Source organism: Vombatus ursinus, unplaced genomic scaffold (genome assembly GCF_900497805.2).
Source record: "Vombatus ursinus unplaced genomic scaffold, bare-nosed wombat genome assembly UNPS02014841.1, whole genome shotgun sequence".
Lineage (NCBI taxonomy): Eukaryota > Metazoa > Chordata > Mammalia > Diprotodontia > Vombatidae > Vombatus > Vombatus ursinus.
Window position 1 is genome coordinate 30,473,479 of NW_020954619.1, and position 18,679 is coordinate 30,492,157.

An 18,679-nucleotide genomic window follows, 5' to 3' on the forward strand; every position below is an offset into this window, starting at 1 on the left:
CAGTGTGAAGATGGGTATAGGAGATGACGGCAAAAAATATATTGGAAAAATTACTCTGAATTCAGAAATGAAAGAATCCAAGGACTTCTAGATTACTCAGATGTCCCATTTCAATAGATAATAGATGTAGAATGGGAAGGAACCTCAGAAGTCATCTAGTCATTAATACTTTCTTCAGAAAAGAATACTTTCTCTTCCTTCCCCCAGTACAATTTTCAGTTTAAATTCTTCTTGCTGCAAATTTTGCAGATTTGCTTTAGGAAAAAAAAGGGGGGGAGGGGCAGGAATAACAAAGAAAATAATTTTGTAAAATACATTGTAATGTGTCAAATTTTTGTCTACTTCTGATATTTCAATTACCTGTGATTTTGTTAGTGTTGACATTCCTTCTGCTAATGCAGATTACAACTCCTCTGTGATTTAGCAGAGTGACTGCAAGAGTTGCTGTGGCAGAAAAAACTCATGAATTTGTCACAACTATGATGGTGAACCTCTCCATACTTACATCCATAGTCCATACTTAGCCAGGGGGTTCCTTAAGCAATATGCACAGTCAAAGCCTTTCCAGATTGAGAGGATGTATCAGATGTGCTCTGCAGGCATGACCTTTGTGAAGTCAGGGTCATGTGACTGAGGTATCCAAGTAGGACATATTACAACAATATTGGCAATGAAGTTTTACTCTTGTAATAAAACAAGTCGAAAGGTGGCATGCTAATACCAAAAGTACATTTGGCTTTCATGATAAGGAAGTGAAATTAGACATCAAAACAATGTGATACTTGATTGGGGTAGGCAGGAGGAATTTTATTGTTACTACTTATCAGGCTTGCCAAATAAACTTGTGAGTAAGACCTCTAACAAGGTTTACAAAATCCACTGAAAGCTTTACTTTCTGTACTAGTGACATCTGGATATTCCTGTAGCATCCATACTCATTTTATTTATAATACTATGTCTACCCAAACAGAGTGTGCTAAACAATTGAAATGACCATACCACTAAAAGGATTTTTAATCTAAAGTCTACGAATTTGTTAAAAATATGTGTGTTAGTGTAATTGGTTTCTTTGTAAACTTATGTATTTTATTTTATGCATTTAAAAACATTCTGAGATGGTTTCCATAGATTTCACCAGACATGACAATAAAAAAGTTAAAACCCAACCTAAAAGATAGTAGTTTTCTTTTAAGTGTTACTTCCATGATCTCATTCTTCAATCATTTTTACCTTACTAGAAACTAGATTTCCCTCTTAACAACCTTGGTCCCCACACTCAATGCTATCCCTCTTCCCCTCCTTTCCAGCACCCCAATAAGTGATATCTTCTTCCATTAGAATGTAAGCTCCTTTGCAGGCAGGGACTGTCTGGCTTGCTCATCTTTGTATCTATCCCCAGCACATAGCACAGCGCCTGGTACATAGTCAGTGCTTAATAAATGCTCTATCCGTTCGTCTATTTATTATCTGTCTGCCTATTTATCCATCTATCTACCTATTACTGAGACAAAGAATTTTAGGACTGCTTGAGCAGATTCTCTAAATTCATTGTAAAAGTGAATGAATGAATGAACGAATTCTGCCTCAATTCTTCACATTAGACTAAATAAGTGAACCAACTTAAGGGCTCATTATTCAGGATTGTGTTTTATGGATCCAGTTTCTTATGGGCTCCAAAGAAAGGTTACTTACCTACAAAGATAATGTCACATTCTTCCTTTGGAATTTAAATGTATATCGTTGCTGTTAATAGAACTCCTCAAATTAAAGTGAAAAATACATAATATTGTACCCAATATATAGTGAACCTGGGATGTAGTACATATTTCATTATGTCTAGAAAAATTGACAAGATTATTTTCACCACAAAATAAGAGTTGTTTTCATTTTTTTTAAGTCAAGATCCCATGGAAGGAGGGCAATTCTGAGGGATTTTGCTTGTGTGTGTGTGTGTGTGAATGTATATAAGTATATGCATATGTGTACATACATATATGTGTGTGTATACACACACGACGTATTTTAAAAGCAAAAAAATATGGAAACTAGAAAAAAATTAAATAACAAATATCTAGAAACTAAAACATAAACTGAGAAGCTCATGTGAATACTATTTAGTTTTCTTTTAGAAAATACTGTCAAACTGCACAAAAACAAACAAATCTTAACTTATACTTTTAAAATGTAAATAATGGTAGTGTAAGCACATCTTGATGGCTGAATGTTATGCTTTGGAGATAATGAATACTACTGAAGACCTGATAATCTTTTAAATAGTGTGGTTGAAAGTTTAAAAAATGCTAAAACTTGCATTTAATTTAGGCAATGAAAAATTTTAGTTGCTTTCTGGTTTTAGCCAGAAATGAAAAAGATTGTAGGGGCTTTTTAAGGTCTTTTCCTGCTCCAAAATTCTATGATAATATTCTTTCAAATATTTCAGCTTTCATTTACATTAGAAAATTCCTGTAAAATTTAATATTTTATGGTTCCTGAATTATCCTGATTTCATTGAAATTAAAAGCAGTGAAAACTGGTCAGTGTATACATGTCTTCCAAGCTCCTTAATATCTATTTTTAACTTAGAGCACTATTCAGGACTGCATAGTAAAACAAATCTCCATTTATAACAAGATGTGGTCAGTGTGCCTTGCCTCAAGAGAATATCATCGAGGACCTGAGTACAAATCTGGCCTCAGACACATGACACTTACTAGCTGTGGGACCCTGGGCAAGTCACTTAACCAAACTGCCTAGCCAAAAAACAAAACAAAACAAAAAAAATAACAAAACTAAAAAAAAGAGAATATCATCTCCCCACTGAATTCTCTGGAAAGTAAGCAGCCATAATATTATTGTTTCTAAATAAAAGTCAGATTTTATTTATCAACTCAGATAGCAGCTAACAGTTTAGAAAGCTTAAGAGAGATTAAAACATTATTTTCATAAGAATGTGGATGAACCTTAGAAAATATTCATCTATATCATAAAAGTAGAATTTTTAAAACCATCTGTAAAGTGCATAGAAATTGATTTCAAATGAGAATATCTCCATTAATTATTTGCCCTTTTTGGAAGTAAAATATTGATATATATACATTCTCAAGTGAAATGTAAATCATGCATTACTCATGTACCTCAACATGTTATAGTTGGCTGTACAACTGCAGAATACAGATCTGTGCATTTTGTAGAAAATACCCTTATGGGATAAAAGGAGTCAGTTTTCTTGGCTTGAGTCCCACTGTCATCAATGAAGTGTACATAATACCTAGCACCAAGAATCCTTTAGAATGAATACTCAGTCTGTGTGGAGAAGTAGCTACATTGGTCCAAGTTTGGCAAATGCAAGAGATTCTGCAAAACGAATAGCTAACAATTTTTCTATACTGTACATACCTCTTATTATACTGCAAGTACATAGGATTCTAGTAAAAAAAAGTTATCGGTATAATATTAGAAGCCAAAAACATATTGTTTGGTAGTAGTTGTTTGAAGGTCACCCACTTACTGAATATTTTGTCTAAAACATGCTCTTTTTATGGAATATTGTTACAGATTATACATCAACTACAGTTTTCACCTCAAATTTTTATTGAAAAAATGTAATATAAAATGCTACTTTGTTAAAATATACAAAACATGCATATCACTTTGGAAAAAATAGCTGATTTATGAAAGCAAACAAGAGCATATGGACTGATATGCATTCCCTGCCTTTTCTAACTGTTACAAATTTTACTCTGAAATACAAAAAAGAAAATATAAATAAAGTCACACATCTGAAAAGATGTAGGAATGTTTTAAGAATTGTTAATAGAAAGTCTTCTTGCACTATCCCATATGCTTAATTTTTAGCACTTGCAAATTAAATTCTTAGTTTGAGAATGTCTTTAGGATGATTACATCAGAAGAGTTTTGAAGAAGATGAATTGATATAACCAGTTTAGCATTTAGGGTATCAGCTACAGTAGCAAAAAACAAACAAACAAACAAACCTAAACCCAGTGCACATTTCCACGCACTTTCCAAAATACTAAAACGTTGTTTCAGCTTTGAAACTCGTTTCCACAGTGCTTGTAATCCCAATTCCGCAGCAGAGAATAAAATAGGCGAACTGACGGAGTAGCCGCCACTACTATATTGCACATGTTTTCCCTAAATACTGTGCTTTCCCCTCCCACCCACCACCAGTGTCGACACAGCCTAAATCATGTATTCTATGATTTAGTTAAAAAGTTATCCTCGATTGCAGACTCCATGACTGTTAAGTATGCTGCATTCACTTTTATATATTTAACAGAGGAATCTGCCAGACCATAACAGAAGAAACCATCTCATCTTGCCGCTGTTGCTTGGCTTTCTTATTCACTCTTCGATGCCCCTGTCCTCCACAGATGACTAATACTGAACTTGCCTTTGTTTTCTTGAATTGGTGGCTCCTCCCTTTATTAAGTACAATATTTGGATCTTTCAAGAGCTCATAAATGGTGCTGTCCTCTGGCCCATGCTCCAAAGAACTGGATCCATGTGACAAGGTTAACGATCCAGACGATGATGACAGGTCACTTTTTTGGGTGATGGATCCCACTGAGTCCCCTAACCAAACTGCACTGTCAGGGGTGCTCTGACTTAGACAGGAATTAGATACCTCATTTGGAAGGATGTCCTTCTGGTCGTCATCCTGAGGTTCAGCATTGGGAAGTAGACTGTTTCTGGAGTGACCTTTGTTTTTCTTGTTTAAAGCTGTAGCCATAACAAGAAATTTCACAGGGCCATTATGTGCATGGTATGAAACCATACCTCTGCCTGAGGGGGAGAAAATACATATTTTTAAAATAGAGAACATTACTGCCTTTAGATGTATATGGATATTAAGCAGGTAAGAATTTCAGTCCCATTTTCTGTAAGTAGTCTTTATCAATCCTCCTTAATGTTAGTGTCTTCCCTCTGTTGGTTATTTCTAATTTATCCTGCATATACATTGTTTGTACATAGTTGTTTCCAAGTTGTTTCCCCATTAGATTGTCAGGAACTATCCTTTGCCTTTCTTTGGGTCCCCAGCCCTTAGAGGGTCTGGTACATATTAACTTAATAAATGCTCGTTCATTTGACTCAACTCCTTTGTCCTCTACCCCAAATACCTAAATAATTTTAACCCTGAGACATTTAACTCAAGTCAAAGTGTTATCAGCTTATGTTACTATTAATTTGGGAGATAATAATTTGAATATTTTAAAGATGGAGACCTGAGAGAGGCAGGGTGTCAAAGGATTGTTGGATCATAGATTTAGAGCTGGAAGGGACCTGAGAGGCCATCCAGTACAACTCTTATATTATAGAGGAGGAAACTGAGGCTGATGGAGGTCAATAACTTAACCAAGGTTACTTCAGCAGTAAGTATCAGAGGTGGGATTTAAACCCAGGTCCTCTGACTGCAAAGCCAATATTGTTTTGTTGCAACTTGTTCTAATAGCTTAATAATTTGACATCAGAGATGTCAAACACAATGAGGCATGCATATGGCCTGTTTAGAGATCCAGATTAAACGGTAATTGAGAAATATTTAACAAAATAAATAAAACTACAACATAACATGGATGTTAATATGTGGTTTTCAAAATTGTCAAACACCTTATATGTAGTTTAGTGGTCCATTTCTATTTGAGCTGGACACCACTGGTCTACATAGCTGCTAAAAAGAATTCCTGAATTATAGGTCCCCTGTTCAAGAATCTCCACTGGCTCCCAAAGAGATCATACAAATGGGAAAAGGACCCACATGTACAAAACTATTTATAGCAGCTCTTTTTGTGGTGGCAAAGAATTGGAAATTGAGAGGATGCCCATCAATTGGGGAATGGCTGAACAAGTTGTGGTATAAGAATGTAGTGGAATACTATTGTGCTATAAGAAATGATGAATAGGCAGACTTGAAAAAAACTTGGAAAGACTTGTATGGTCTGATGCTGAGTGAAATGAGCAGAACAAGGAAAACATTGTACATAGTTGTGCAATGGAAGTGGCTTTTTCAAACTGACTTTTCTGCTGTTCCTGACACAAAGCATTTCACCTCCCATCTCTGGGCCATTGCAGGGTCTGTCCCCTGTGCCTGGAGTACATTCCACTCCCTCCTTATCTCCACCTCTTACAATTCCAATGCTTAGCTCAAATACCATTTTCTACATGGAACCTCTCCTGAACTTCATATGTCCAGATAATAGCACTCCCCCCCCCACTCCCCAATTCCTCTGGATTTGATTATATATGTTTTGTTTCTACTTGTATGTGTACACCTTCTCTCCCTCCTCTTTCCCCTCACTACCCCAGAATGTAAGCTCCTTGAGGGCAGGAACTATTTTATCTTTAAGAATATTTTCATCATCTAGTACTAGGCCTGGAAGCTAGAGGGTGCTTAACAAATGCATGCTAATTGACTGATAGGACCCAAAAAATGTATAGTTTTATAAACTATAGCTTCAGGTGTAATCTGAACCACTTCATCAGTGTTCGTACACATCTTCTAAATGGTAGTATCACACATAGCATATAGCCCAAATATTACAAATCCTTACTTTCTTTGAACAATAAAGACTTCAAGCTTATTGTCTGTGCTACTTCCTCTCCAGGTGTCTATAAAAAATAAACATTTTTTTTCCTATGAAACCCCTGAACTACAATGTGTGTGGGGGGGTGTGGGGGTGTGTGTGGGTATGGGTGCATACACATACATATCTACACACATTGTAGTTCACAGATTTAATAGAAAAATATATTTACATATATACATATATGTATACATACATATATAAATATAATGCATATTGTCTATATATACACATATGTATATATGCATATATAGTCACCTCATCTTCATATGCTTTCCTTTTAATATTTACTCCTTACATTATAAACTTTTATAATTTCAGATGTCATAATTGCTGTAAATGAATCTAATCATTCAATCAAGAAACACTTATTAAGTGCCTGTTATGCACCACTGAACCAATACCTCAAATTCTACATTTCTTTTTTTTAAACTCCTAAACAATAATCATATGTTGCTTTAGTGCCGTCATTTTGCAACAGAGGATAACATAACTGTGTGAGACACTATCTCATGGAAATAGTACTAGGGTATATACTTCAGAGCATCATATGAGATGACAAATGTATATACTGAAAACTTGTAGTCTTGAGAATATTGATAACATACAACTATGGTTGAGAAAATTTCAGAAAGCAAGCATGTGTTAGCTGGGAGAAGAGAAAGGATAGGATAGTATTGGGAAAGTATGAGATCACAGATTGTGGACCAGGATGGGATTTTCCGGGTAATCTAGTTTAATTCTTTCATTTTACAAAAGAGGAAAAAGAATCAGAGAGGTGATATGATTTGATGGATGTCATTCAGGTGTAATTAACAGAACCAAGAGGTGAACATTATTCTTTGGATTCCAAATCTTTGGATTCCAAATCCAAACTCTTTTATATCAGTAGCTGTATTTGAAAATTTAAAGGTAAGTCAGGTGGATTAGGCTTGTTTTGCTTGCTATACATAACAGAACTAACTAAAAACAAAGGGTGGAATTGGTTTTGGCTCATCATAAGGAAATCACATAAAAAATCAGAGCAATCTGAAAGTGAAATGGATTACATCAGAAGGTACTGAGTTTTCCATCAATGTACATTTGGAATGTACAGTACATTGTACAATGCACAAGTAGACAACCACTTGTCAGGCACATTCTCACTCAGATATGGGATGGACTAGATGATCTCGAATTCCTCCCCAATTCTTTGATGCTGTGATTGCAAGAAATGGAAGAGAAGTGACAGAAGGGCTGGTGATCTGTTTTTTAGTCCTACTTGTCCCACTAATTTTATATTATGTGCAGCTGGGCAAGTGATGTTTTAAAATTAGTGTTTACTTAAATCTAAAAGGAACATGTAGACACAAATATTTGAGGATCTTCACTCACCAGTTACTTTGGGAATTCCTTGCAAACGAGGAACTGGTAGTGATACGATGATTCCCAGATTTGTTCCAACCATTAATAAACCATGACACACCAGTAGACTAGTCACAGACACCCGCTGTTGCCCTATAAAAATTATCAATGGCCAGAGATTATTTCCAGCTACAAAGTGTAATTAATGCATTAAGCTAGAACAAATGCAACATGTATGTCAGTATATATTTAAATACAATATCAATCAATCAACATCATTTATTAATCATCTATCATATACCAAGTACTAGGTACTAGAAATACAAAGACATAAATGGATTAGTCCCTGCTCTCAAAGAGCTTACATTCTACCGAGAGAAAATAACACAAATATATTAAAGTAGACACAAATACACACACACACACACACACACACACACACAATAAAGAGAAGGTAATTGAAGAGTGGTGCATTAACAGCTGGGGGGTGAGGAAAAAGTTCAAGGAGTTAACCAATAATTTTATAATTTTTATAGAATTTTTAAGATACAAAGGACCTTATAGATCGTGTGGGTTAGTCCCCTCATTTGGGTGATGAAGAAAGTTAAAGAAGTGACTTCCCTCAGATCATTTCCTACCCCAGATGCAGGACTTCTTTATACCTTCATTATGCCCTGGTGCAGATTACTCTGTCCCCACCCCCATCCCCACCTTTAAGCTTCTTTTTACATATTTTCTTCTCCATTAGATTGTGAGCAACATGAGGGCAGGGATTGCACAATGCCTGGCCCATAGTTGGTACTTAATAAATGTTTATTAACTATGTCACTGGACCACAGGACTATTGATTTAGAGTTGGAAGGGATGTTAGAGATCTTCTAGTCTAACTCTTCATTTCATAGATGAAGAATATGAGAACCTGGAAAGGCTGAATAACTTGATCATCATGATATAGGTATCAAGTGAGAAGTGATTTGTGAACCCAGGTACTCTAACTCCAATTCCATTGCTCTTTCAACTGTCCCTTTTTCCACAAAGCCACTGCTCAATCATTTCTTTCAGGGGCAAGCTTCTTTCCCTTTTCTAATTTAAAGGCAGTAGTACTAGATTTTTATTTTCTCCACCCATTATACCATTGACTCTATTCCTTTATTTTCACCCCAGGATTATCAGTATCAGCCATTGCAAGCAGATAATAAATAGCTCTGAAGCAACTTTCTTCTGTTTAAGACCAATCTGACACAACAACCCAATTTATTCCTATCACATAATAAGTGGCCCAGGAAAATAATTAGAATTAATTTGTGTTTCTTTTTCCTTTTCTGTAGAAATATAACTTATTTTCAAAAATCCTTTCAGGAGTTCTAATGTAAATGTGTTAGTTTCAGGTAAGCCATGATACGCCTTAAACTGTAGGACATGAGGATAAAGAATCTACTATCACTGAACATCCTTTGAATCCCAATTCATGCTCCAGTGGCTTCCAGCTGTAGAATTCATGCTTTTTTTGTTACCACTGCAGTCCCTGAAACATACAACTTTATTTTTAAATGTTAACATTCATTCTTAATATAAAGCTTATGCCATTTACATTTTATGATTTATGAATGTTTTTTAGATTGGAGGGAAAACAATATGGCTTAGAAATTTGCTTGGGAAGCCAGGAGGTATTTTTTTTAATTTGCAAAGTACTAGAGGTGAACATGACTCTACACTAAAAAAAAAAAAAAAACAATCAAAATATTGGTTTTATTCTACAACTGTGGTCTGTCACTTTTTAGAAGAGGTTTATAAATCTGAACGCAATCAATCACTTTACATATACAGAGGCTTTAAGGTTTGCAAAGGACTTCCCCCACAACAACCCAGTGATGCCAGTATTACAAACATAAGGATGTGACTCTTAGATTTTGCTACCTTTTCAGGTTGACTGGTTTATCTGAATATGGAAAAAGTCTGAAAGGTACATTGTCAATGAACTTGCTTCCTGGATGGATTACCTCAGTACTTTTCCCTACCAGCTCTTTGGTAGGCACCAAAAGGAAAGACTTAGAATTTAACAACAACTGAAGAACTCTAAATTCCTGAGCCATTTGGTTATTATTAGTCAATTGATCATTGTTTGATTAGGATCTATCCTGTAGAGGTGGGGATTTGAGAAATATACTGGATGGTTACTATAGAGTGAGGCCTCTCAAAAAGGGGAGCCAGACTTGTGTTTGGCCGAGTCATCAAGAAGAAGTGAAGTCAAAGGAGTACTAGTTTGCCAAGATAAGACAATCCTCCTATCTCCTACGTTGGAGATGGTAGTCTTGACAGTCAAGATCCCAAGAGAGCAGAACTAAGAAGCCTTTTCATAGTTTTAGGGAAAGGATCACTAAGGCTTTCTGAAAGAGCACTGTGGAACCAAACCAAAGATTGCAGCTAAGTTTGAAGGTGGAGGTAGTAGGAACTATAACTGCCTAGCGAAGTCAGTTCAAGTGAATTCAGATAGGAGCCAGACTCTAGGAAGAAGCCTGGTCCCAAACAAGCAAAAAGCTAGAGAAATTGAGGCTAAAATGGAGCTACATGGAGCTGGGAGAGCAGAAACTCAAGTAGAGGTGGCTGCCACAAGGAATGGGGCCAGGACTTTAGAAGTCAGACTATTTGGGACAAGAGGGCAAGAAGTTCAGACATATACCTTCCTTTTCTCCTCTCCCTGGCAGCCATCTCCAGTCATCCTGATATATATCTTGCCACTGGACCCAGAGGGCTCCAGAGGAGAACGTGAGGTTGGTGACTTTGCACAACCTTCCCTCACTTAAATCAAATTCACTTACAAGTTATGGCATCAATTTCCTGATGTCATTGTCCTCTTCCAGAATGAAGGACAAACAGCAGCAACCTCTCCCTAACCCTAACCTCCCTCTCCCAAGCACACATACACTAGAGACCCTGAGACTGTAATTCTGTTTTTGTTTTTGTTTTCTCTCTCTCCTTGGACTCTCTTTGAGAAACCAAAGTCTTTTCCTCTGAGCACTGAGGAAAGTCTCTTTACTTTTCTTTGTTTTAAACATTTATTTTGTTGTTATAAACAATGTTAACCACAGACATTTGCTAATCTGGGTGCACTTATTGGGATTTGTGGTTGGGAGGAAGTAATTGTAGGGGAATATCAGAGGAAAGGAGAAGATTTAAAAATGATTTGCCAGAATGCTGTCTCTGACAGGGAGTCAGAACTAGAAAGACAGAGAATTATAAATTCCTTTTACACCATTCCAAAACAGAGAAAAGATGTTCATACAGGGGAACCCATTTAAGTCATCAATCAGTGGTAGGGAAGAGAGGAAGGCAAGAGTGGAGAGACTGAACAACCTTGCTCACCACCTCACTCCACCACTGCTAGATAAAATTCATTATCTCCATTTTCTAGATAGAGAAACTGAAGGTCAGAAAGATAAACTAACTTGCCCAGGATCATACTAATTACTGTCAAAGCCTGGATTCAAACTCAGGTCTCTTAACTGCAACTCTAATACACAATCTCCTACATTATGCTGACTCTAATTTAAATATTGATATATTTCACAATAGGTTTGAAAACTGTAATCCATCTATAATTTAGTTCATAAAACTTAAAGAGCTAACTATGGGTCAGAAAAGTTAAGTGACTTGCCCATAGCCACAAAACTTAAAAATGTAAGAGCTAGGAGTTGAAGTCAGGATATACTGATTCTAAGTCCAACACACTTATCCAATACACCCCATTGCCTCCAGTCTTCTAACGAATAACCTCAATTTGAAATTGTCATTCTCTAAATCTGTAAGTTTACATTTCTAAAAATGTTTCCCCTTGTTTGGGGTCCTTTCTCCCTTCATATCTAGTTAATTTAGATTATGGATAATAGCAAGATTTTCCTGGAGTCCTGGTACAGTTTTTAAACTAGCAGTGAATATTCTCATTATAGATAATAAATTTCAATGCTATTTTCCACACAATACTATTAGTTCATGAGTCTTTAAAAACCTGAATTTTTTTAGGATCTGAAATGAGAATACAATAAATAAATTTCTATAACAGTGATCAAACTTGAATAAATCTGCTTTTGAATGCCTTTTTTAACACATATCATCTCAGATGTTAAATTTAAATATCAAGAAAGACTTAATGGAGACTCCATGTAATAGCAGATAAAAGAAGACAATACCCCAATGGATCTGTGATCTCATCCATGAGGGTATTTTCTCCAGTGATAAGATTGCAATTCATCCATGCTTGTACATTCTGTGCCATTCCTGTTCATATCCTACCATAAATTTTCTATAGAGGCCAATCCAATATCTTGCAGGCATCCTTTAGATTTTTTTATACCAGGGGGTGCCATTGTAGCGTATGAACTGTCCATCAGTTAATCCTCATTGTTGTTATATGACTCGCCTATCATTTTGATTTGTTTGTTTCTGATCACACATTTGTAATGATAATCTTTGCATAGATTCTCCTGCATAATTAATTCTTTATTTGTAACACAGTTCATCTTGCTCGTGCCCACCATTTTCTTTGGATGATCATTTAGATAATCAGTGGATACCTTTCCATTTCCCTTTGTGTGATCATAAACTTTAACTCTTCAAGGACTCTAGTATTCCATGACTCACAGCTAAAACTAAACCAAACAAAAATACCCAAGAAGAGAATATTGCTAAGGAACTCCCTGTATATAATGTCCCATAATCTCTTCCATCCCCTTATCTTTGTGGTTGAATGCTGGAAGATAAGAAGAAATATGTAAACCAATGAAAATTTCAGGTGATAAAGAGGGTAACAATAAGATGCTTGTGAGTGTAAATAGGTTACAGCATATCACTAGTGATGACTACTGGGAAAAAACTAAGATTACAGATTATATATTATTAAATGGAAGCTGACTGGTTATGTAGTGTTGGTAAAGGATAAAAAATGGCCAGTCCAAGTGTTGAATATATAACCCTGAAATATTAAAGACTTAAAGGATATCCCCTACCTCCCAGAACATTGGGTGGCTACTTTATAGAGAAATTTTAGAAGGATGTAGACAAAAAATGTGCAAGATGAAAAGCAGTGAATGAATTTCAATATACACAGATCGAGGGAATAACCATATGAATGAGATCACAAACCTCAAGTGTTCAGGGTAATAAGTGTCACATTTCCAGAACATGTTTGTTTGATATCCTATCAATTTTGGGTTTGAAGCCAATCCCACATTTATTAGTTCCTCCAGAAATAAATGTTCTAAGTTATATCTTCCTCTATAGATAATTATCCTAATGATGCTGATTTGTGGGTAAGTGGAAGATTATCAGGATTTTTACTCACTTAAATAATTTTAATACACATAGGCAAATGAAGATGATGGGACTTTTCATTTTCCCACTTCGATACTTTAAAAATCTCTTCATAAAACACATTTATCAATGACATAAGATTTTTTGAAATATCTCTGATCATAATTAGAAACAGAAACTGGTAAATCATTGTAAAATAAATAGTGGATGATTTCATTCTACTTTTACTTATCCTAAAAAATGTTTTGTTGAAAGCAATTTATAGTACATAAAACCCATGCCATTTTGTGTTCTATGGAAATAATATATCCAGAGAAATTTTATTCTTGAGGATGTCCTCCACTATTTTTTTAAACAATTTTCCATAATAACTGGTAAATCTGTGACCCCAGCTCTACCAAGATTTTATTGTATTACCTGGATTAAGGCAATCTCTTGGGGCTTCAGTTTCTCTATGTATAAAATAAGGGAGTTGGACTAGATAACCTTAAAGATCCCTTCCAGTTCTGACATCCTGTGGTCTGTAAGTCTATGAAGTATTTGGTTGTTGTTGCTATTAAAGCTAGGTGGCACAGTGGAGAGACTGCCTGCCCTGGAGTCCAGAAGTCTCATTTTCATGGATTCAAATCTGGCCTCAGACACTATAAGCAGGTCACTTAACCATGTTTGCCTCAGTTTCCTCATTGGTAAAATGAGCTAGAGAAGGAAATGACAAACCACTCCAGGATCTTTGCCAAGAAAACCCTAAATGGGGTCACAAAGTCAGACAGAACTGAAAATGACTGAACAACAATGTGTGTGTTGGGGGGGGCGGTAAAGAGAAAGATATAGGCATCTGAAGAATTATTTCAAAGTGAGGAGGGGGAGAAAAAAAGCAGTGTGTGGGGAAAAAGGAATGTGAATTGGTGGGAGGATGAGAAACCTTAAACAGACTCCAATATGAGGAAAGACTAGTGAAAAACACATCTGAACAACAATGGGAACTCTTAGAAGAGCTTCTACAGGCTCACACCACATCTTTTATTTACTAATAAAGATAAAAAATGGAACCCCCAGATGTTGGCTTTTCTCTCCACTTAACTAAAATCTCTCAGAAGTTGGGTGAAATTATTATTTTCAGGGGCCAATTAAAAATCCATGTTTGAGAGTAAACAGTTTTCTCTCACATGAAATGTTCTATTTTTAGACAGAATAAAAGTCAGTAATATGGTGAGTTCCTGAGGCAAAAATATTTATTCTGGCTAAAAGCTTTTGTATTGTCCCTGAGGTTTGCTATGGCAGTTGTCAAAAGAAAACATCATAAAAGTTAGTCTGGGTCTTGGAGCAGGCTACAATTGGAAGGGTTGATGTGATCAAGTCCCAGAAAGATTCCAACACATTGAAGTTCCTTCAAATCTCAAAGTGGTAGTAGGAATAGCAATGAGGTACAATGGGAAGGGTAAGGAAATAGCAAGACATGAATGGCAGCCGAAGGTTGGAGCTTGGCTCTTCAACATAAAGCCTAGCAGGGGTGAGGAACCTGCAGCCTCGAGGCCATATGTGGCCCTTGAGGTCCTCAAGTGTGGCCCTTTGACTAAATCCAAACTTCATAGAACAAATCCCTCAATAAAAAGGCTCCAGTCAAAGGGCTGCACTTGAAGACTTAGCGGGCCACACATGGCCTTGAGGCTGAAGGTTTCCTACTCCTGGTCTAGCCTAAAAAGATCAGAAAATAGGGCCCCAGATAGACTTTTACAGGCAGTAAAGTAGAGCAGTAGCATGTGCCCCAAGACTGTCTCCTGGGCTCTATTCACTTCTCTATGTATACAATTTCACTTGATGATCTCATTATACCCCACAGATTTCAATTATTTTCTTTACCTAATCCTAATCTTTCTCGTGCACTCCAATCTCTCATCTCCAATTATCTATTTGACATCCCAAACTGAATATCCCACAAACACTTCAAACTCAACATGTCTAAAACTGAACTCATTTTTTACCCATACCTACTCCTCTTTTTTAATTTCCCTATTACTATCAAGGGAACTGGGGGCAGTTAGGTGGTACAGTGGATAGAGTGTCAGGCCTAGAATCAGGAAGACCTGATTTCAAATCTCATCTCAGACACTTACCAGTTTAGTTGTGGGACCCTGGGCAAGTCACTTAACTCTGATTGCCTCAGTTTCCTCATCTATAAAATGAGCTAGAAAAGGAAAAGACAAACCACTCCAGTATCTTTGCAAAGAAAACTACAAATGAGGTCACTAAGAGTTGGACGTGACTGAAATGACTGAACAACAACCAAAATCAAAGGAACCATTATCCTCTCAGTCACTCAAGCTTGCAGCCTAGTGTTATTCTCAACCTCTCACTGTTACTTATCTCATATACATCATTTGTTGCAAAAGCCTGTCAATTCTATTATATCTCTCACATATGCCTTCTTCTCTTATCTAACATTGACACCACCATAGGGTTGGCCTGTTATCACTGCACACCTAGACTGCTATTGCAGTAGCTGGCTGGTTGGTCTCTGTGACAAAAGTCTCATCTTCTTAAATGGCAAGTATGACCATGTGACCTGCCCTCCCCACCTTTCCCCACCCCCTTACTTCAATAAACTTCAGTGCCTCCCTATCACATCAAGAATGAAATACAAAATCCTCTGTTTGGCATTCAAAACTCTTCATAACCTGGCCCTTTTCTACCTTTTCAGTCTTTTTATGTCTTCCTCTCCACATAATTCACAATCCAGTGACACTGGCCTCCTTGCTGTTACTTGTATAAGACACTCCATGTTTGGACTTTGAGCATTTTCACTGACTGTTCCCCATGGCTGAAATTCTCTCTTCTCATCTCTGCTTCCTTGTTTTCTTCAAGTCTCAACTAAAATTCCCCTTTCAATAAGAAACCTTTCCCAGTTCTCTTTAATGCTAATGCCTTCCCCTTCAGATTACTTACAATGTATCCAGTATATATTTCATTTGTACCTAGCTGTTTGCTTGTAGTCTTTTCTATTAAGACTGTCAGCTCCTTGAGAAGAAGAGCTGTTTTTTGTCTTACTTGGTATCCCAGGGCTTAGTATAGTGCCTCACACATATCAGACACTTCACAACTGCTTGTTGACTTGACTTGATGACAGTTACACTGACTAAAATGGTCAATCTGTACTCATTGATGGCCATGGTAATTATTATAAAAGCTTGTGTACTGGTGATGACAGAGGTTTGGATCTACCTACTGCCTTTCTGGAATATAAAATTTTTCTCTCTTTTTCTTTTAAACAAATAAAGTAAATTAAAATGTGTCAAGTAGTGCTAAAAACAGAATGCACCTTCTTATACCCAAACCAAAATATGAATCAAAATTGAGATGGAGAGAGCCCTATCCTAAAAACACTGAATTAGTCTCTATTTTTACCAAGTCTCTGACAGACCAACCTAACAATGGATTCAACATGACACCAGGTTCCAAGAGGATCTGAACATTTATTTCCTATAGTTACCACCATGATGGAGACAAAACATAAACTGACTCTAATCCCATGAAGGTCAGCCTACATTCCATCTCTCTTGGGACATGAAAAGATATATATACATACATATATATATATATATGCTAATTAAAATCAGTCTCATAAATTAATTTAATGGACTTTCCATTTCTCAAGTTTTGTTACTATGAGGGGCATAGTGTTTAGAAAAGTTATCAATGGCTAATAAAATGATAAATTATTGGCAATTATTATTTTAAATGTAATTTCTGGGAGCAACATTTGGGGCAACATTTATATGTGAAAAGTAGGTACAATTATCTTAAGACTAAAAATCATGCTCAGCAATATCTGTTTTCCACTAAATAAGTAAAGGTCTTTAAGACTGTCCTTTGAAATCCTGTGATAAATGGAAAGCCAGGAAACAGCTCTTCAAGATGTAACTTACAATAGCTTATAGGATAAGGTAAATAGAATTCCATTAAAGTTACTTGACATTTCCTAAACCAGAGCTGGGTTTTACTATTCAGCCCTGACCATTTGTGACTTTTAGATATTTAATTTACTGCTTGGGATTAGAATGTGCTTACAGAGGAAGTAAGATTTAGTAACATCACAATTGCTGGACTGTGGGTAACATGGATGGATTAGTTTTATTTTAAGTAAATTATGACAAATTCTATCTTTCAAGTACAGCAGAAACTCATTATAACACAGGAAACACCCTCAATAAACATTGGCTATATACACAATAACCTTATCATCTGAATCTTGGTTCTTGCTCATGACATGCCCAGTGTCACAAGGGGGTTTTAATAACATTCACACTCAAATTTTTCCTTTTTTTGATGTGAGAAAGTCTTCACCTCCAATCCCTGTTTCAATTCTATGACCCAATGTTAGACTTTAAACTGTTCTCCAAGAACATATCATCTTGACTATTCTGTGGTAGAAAACTCAATGTAAATACCAGTGTAATGAATGCTGCACTTATGTGATACATAGGAAATGTTATCTTTACAATCTCTCTCTACTCTGTGTGCGTTTTCAGGAAACTCGTGCTATTATTCTGAAAGAGAGGAAGGAAGTTACACCTATGTAATCTCCCAATCTAAGCAAAGGTGGACCCATTTACAGATACAGATGTATCATAAATATATACTTCATACAGTATTTTAGAGATATGATCCTATTTCAAAGACATTCTTTATTAGAACCATCCTTGGGAAATAGGAATACAAAGGATAAGGATATTAGACAAATAGTAAAAAGTCAGGGAAAATAATGAATGCTTCCTTGATCAGTTTATAACCCTAAATTACAAACAGAAATAACTTATTCAATTAAAGTTTCCAAGTTTGTTCCTCAAAGATTCCCGAAAAATTACATCATGACTTTTACCTTGTAGGAAGTAAACCTCTCTAGTGGGTGAGTAGAAATCTTGGTTCTTCTCCTTAATGCCTAGGTGATCTCAAACCCCTTTCTGAGCCTAAGCTGCCTCACATATAGAAGTGAGGGGGCTGGCACTCCTAAGCATATATCCGAAGGAGGTAAAAAACAGAAAGATCTGATCTTCACCAAAGTATTCAAAACAGTACTTTGGTAGTAGCAAAGAACTAGGAACAAAGTATATGCTCATGGATTAAGGAATGGCTAAACAAATTATGGTACACAAATATAAGGGAATATTCATGCACAATAAGAAAAAAGGAAGATGAATAATTTAGAGAAAAATTGAGGAATCCATATTAAACCGATGTCCAGGGAAGTAAGCAAAACCAGGAAATTAATATATGCAACGATACAATAATGTAAAGAAAAAATAACACACAACTCAAACTAATTCTGTGTAATTAGAATAACCAAGGTTAACCCTGGAGAGAAATTGAGAAAATCTAAAAATGTACTTCCATCTTTTCATTATAGGGGTAGGGAACTACAGGTAGAA

At 36.1% G+C, this 18,679-nt stretch overlaps 1 protein-coding gene across 4 annotated transcripts in view; it reads right to left on the reverse strand.

Moving 5' to 3' along the window:
• Nucleotides 1-2,976: 2,976 nt before the first annotated feature.
• The window catches only part of ARHGEF10 (Rho guanine nucleotide exchange factor 10), a 224,582-nt gene continuing 208,879 nt past the window's right edge, over nucleotides 2,977-18,679 (reverse strand). For 2 of the 4 annotated variants that reach the window (XM_027840416.1, XM_027840417.1), the window contains exons 28-29: nucleotides 7,980-8,102; nucleotides 2,977-4,806 (exon numbers count right to left, since the gene is read on the reverse strand). In XM_027840416.1, coding sequence (XP_027696217.1) covers nucleotides 4,286-4,806; nucleotides 7,980-8,102 — 644 coding nt within the window. In that variant the 3' untranslated portion in view covers nucleotides 2,977-4,285. The remainder of the gene's footprint in view (nucleotides 4,807-7,979; nucleotides 8,103-18,679) is intronic. The other 2 variants (XM_027840418.1, XM_027840415.1) reach the window with 1 other exon arrangement.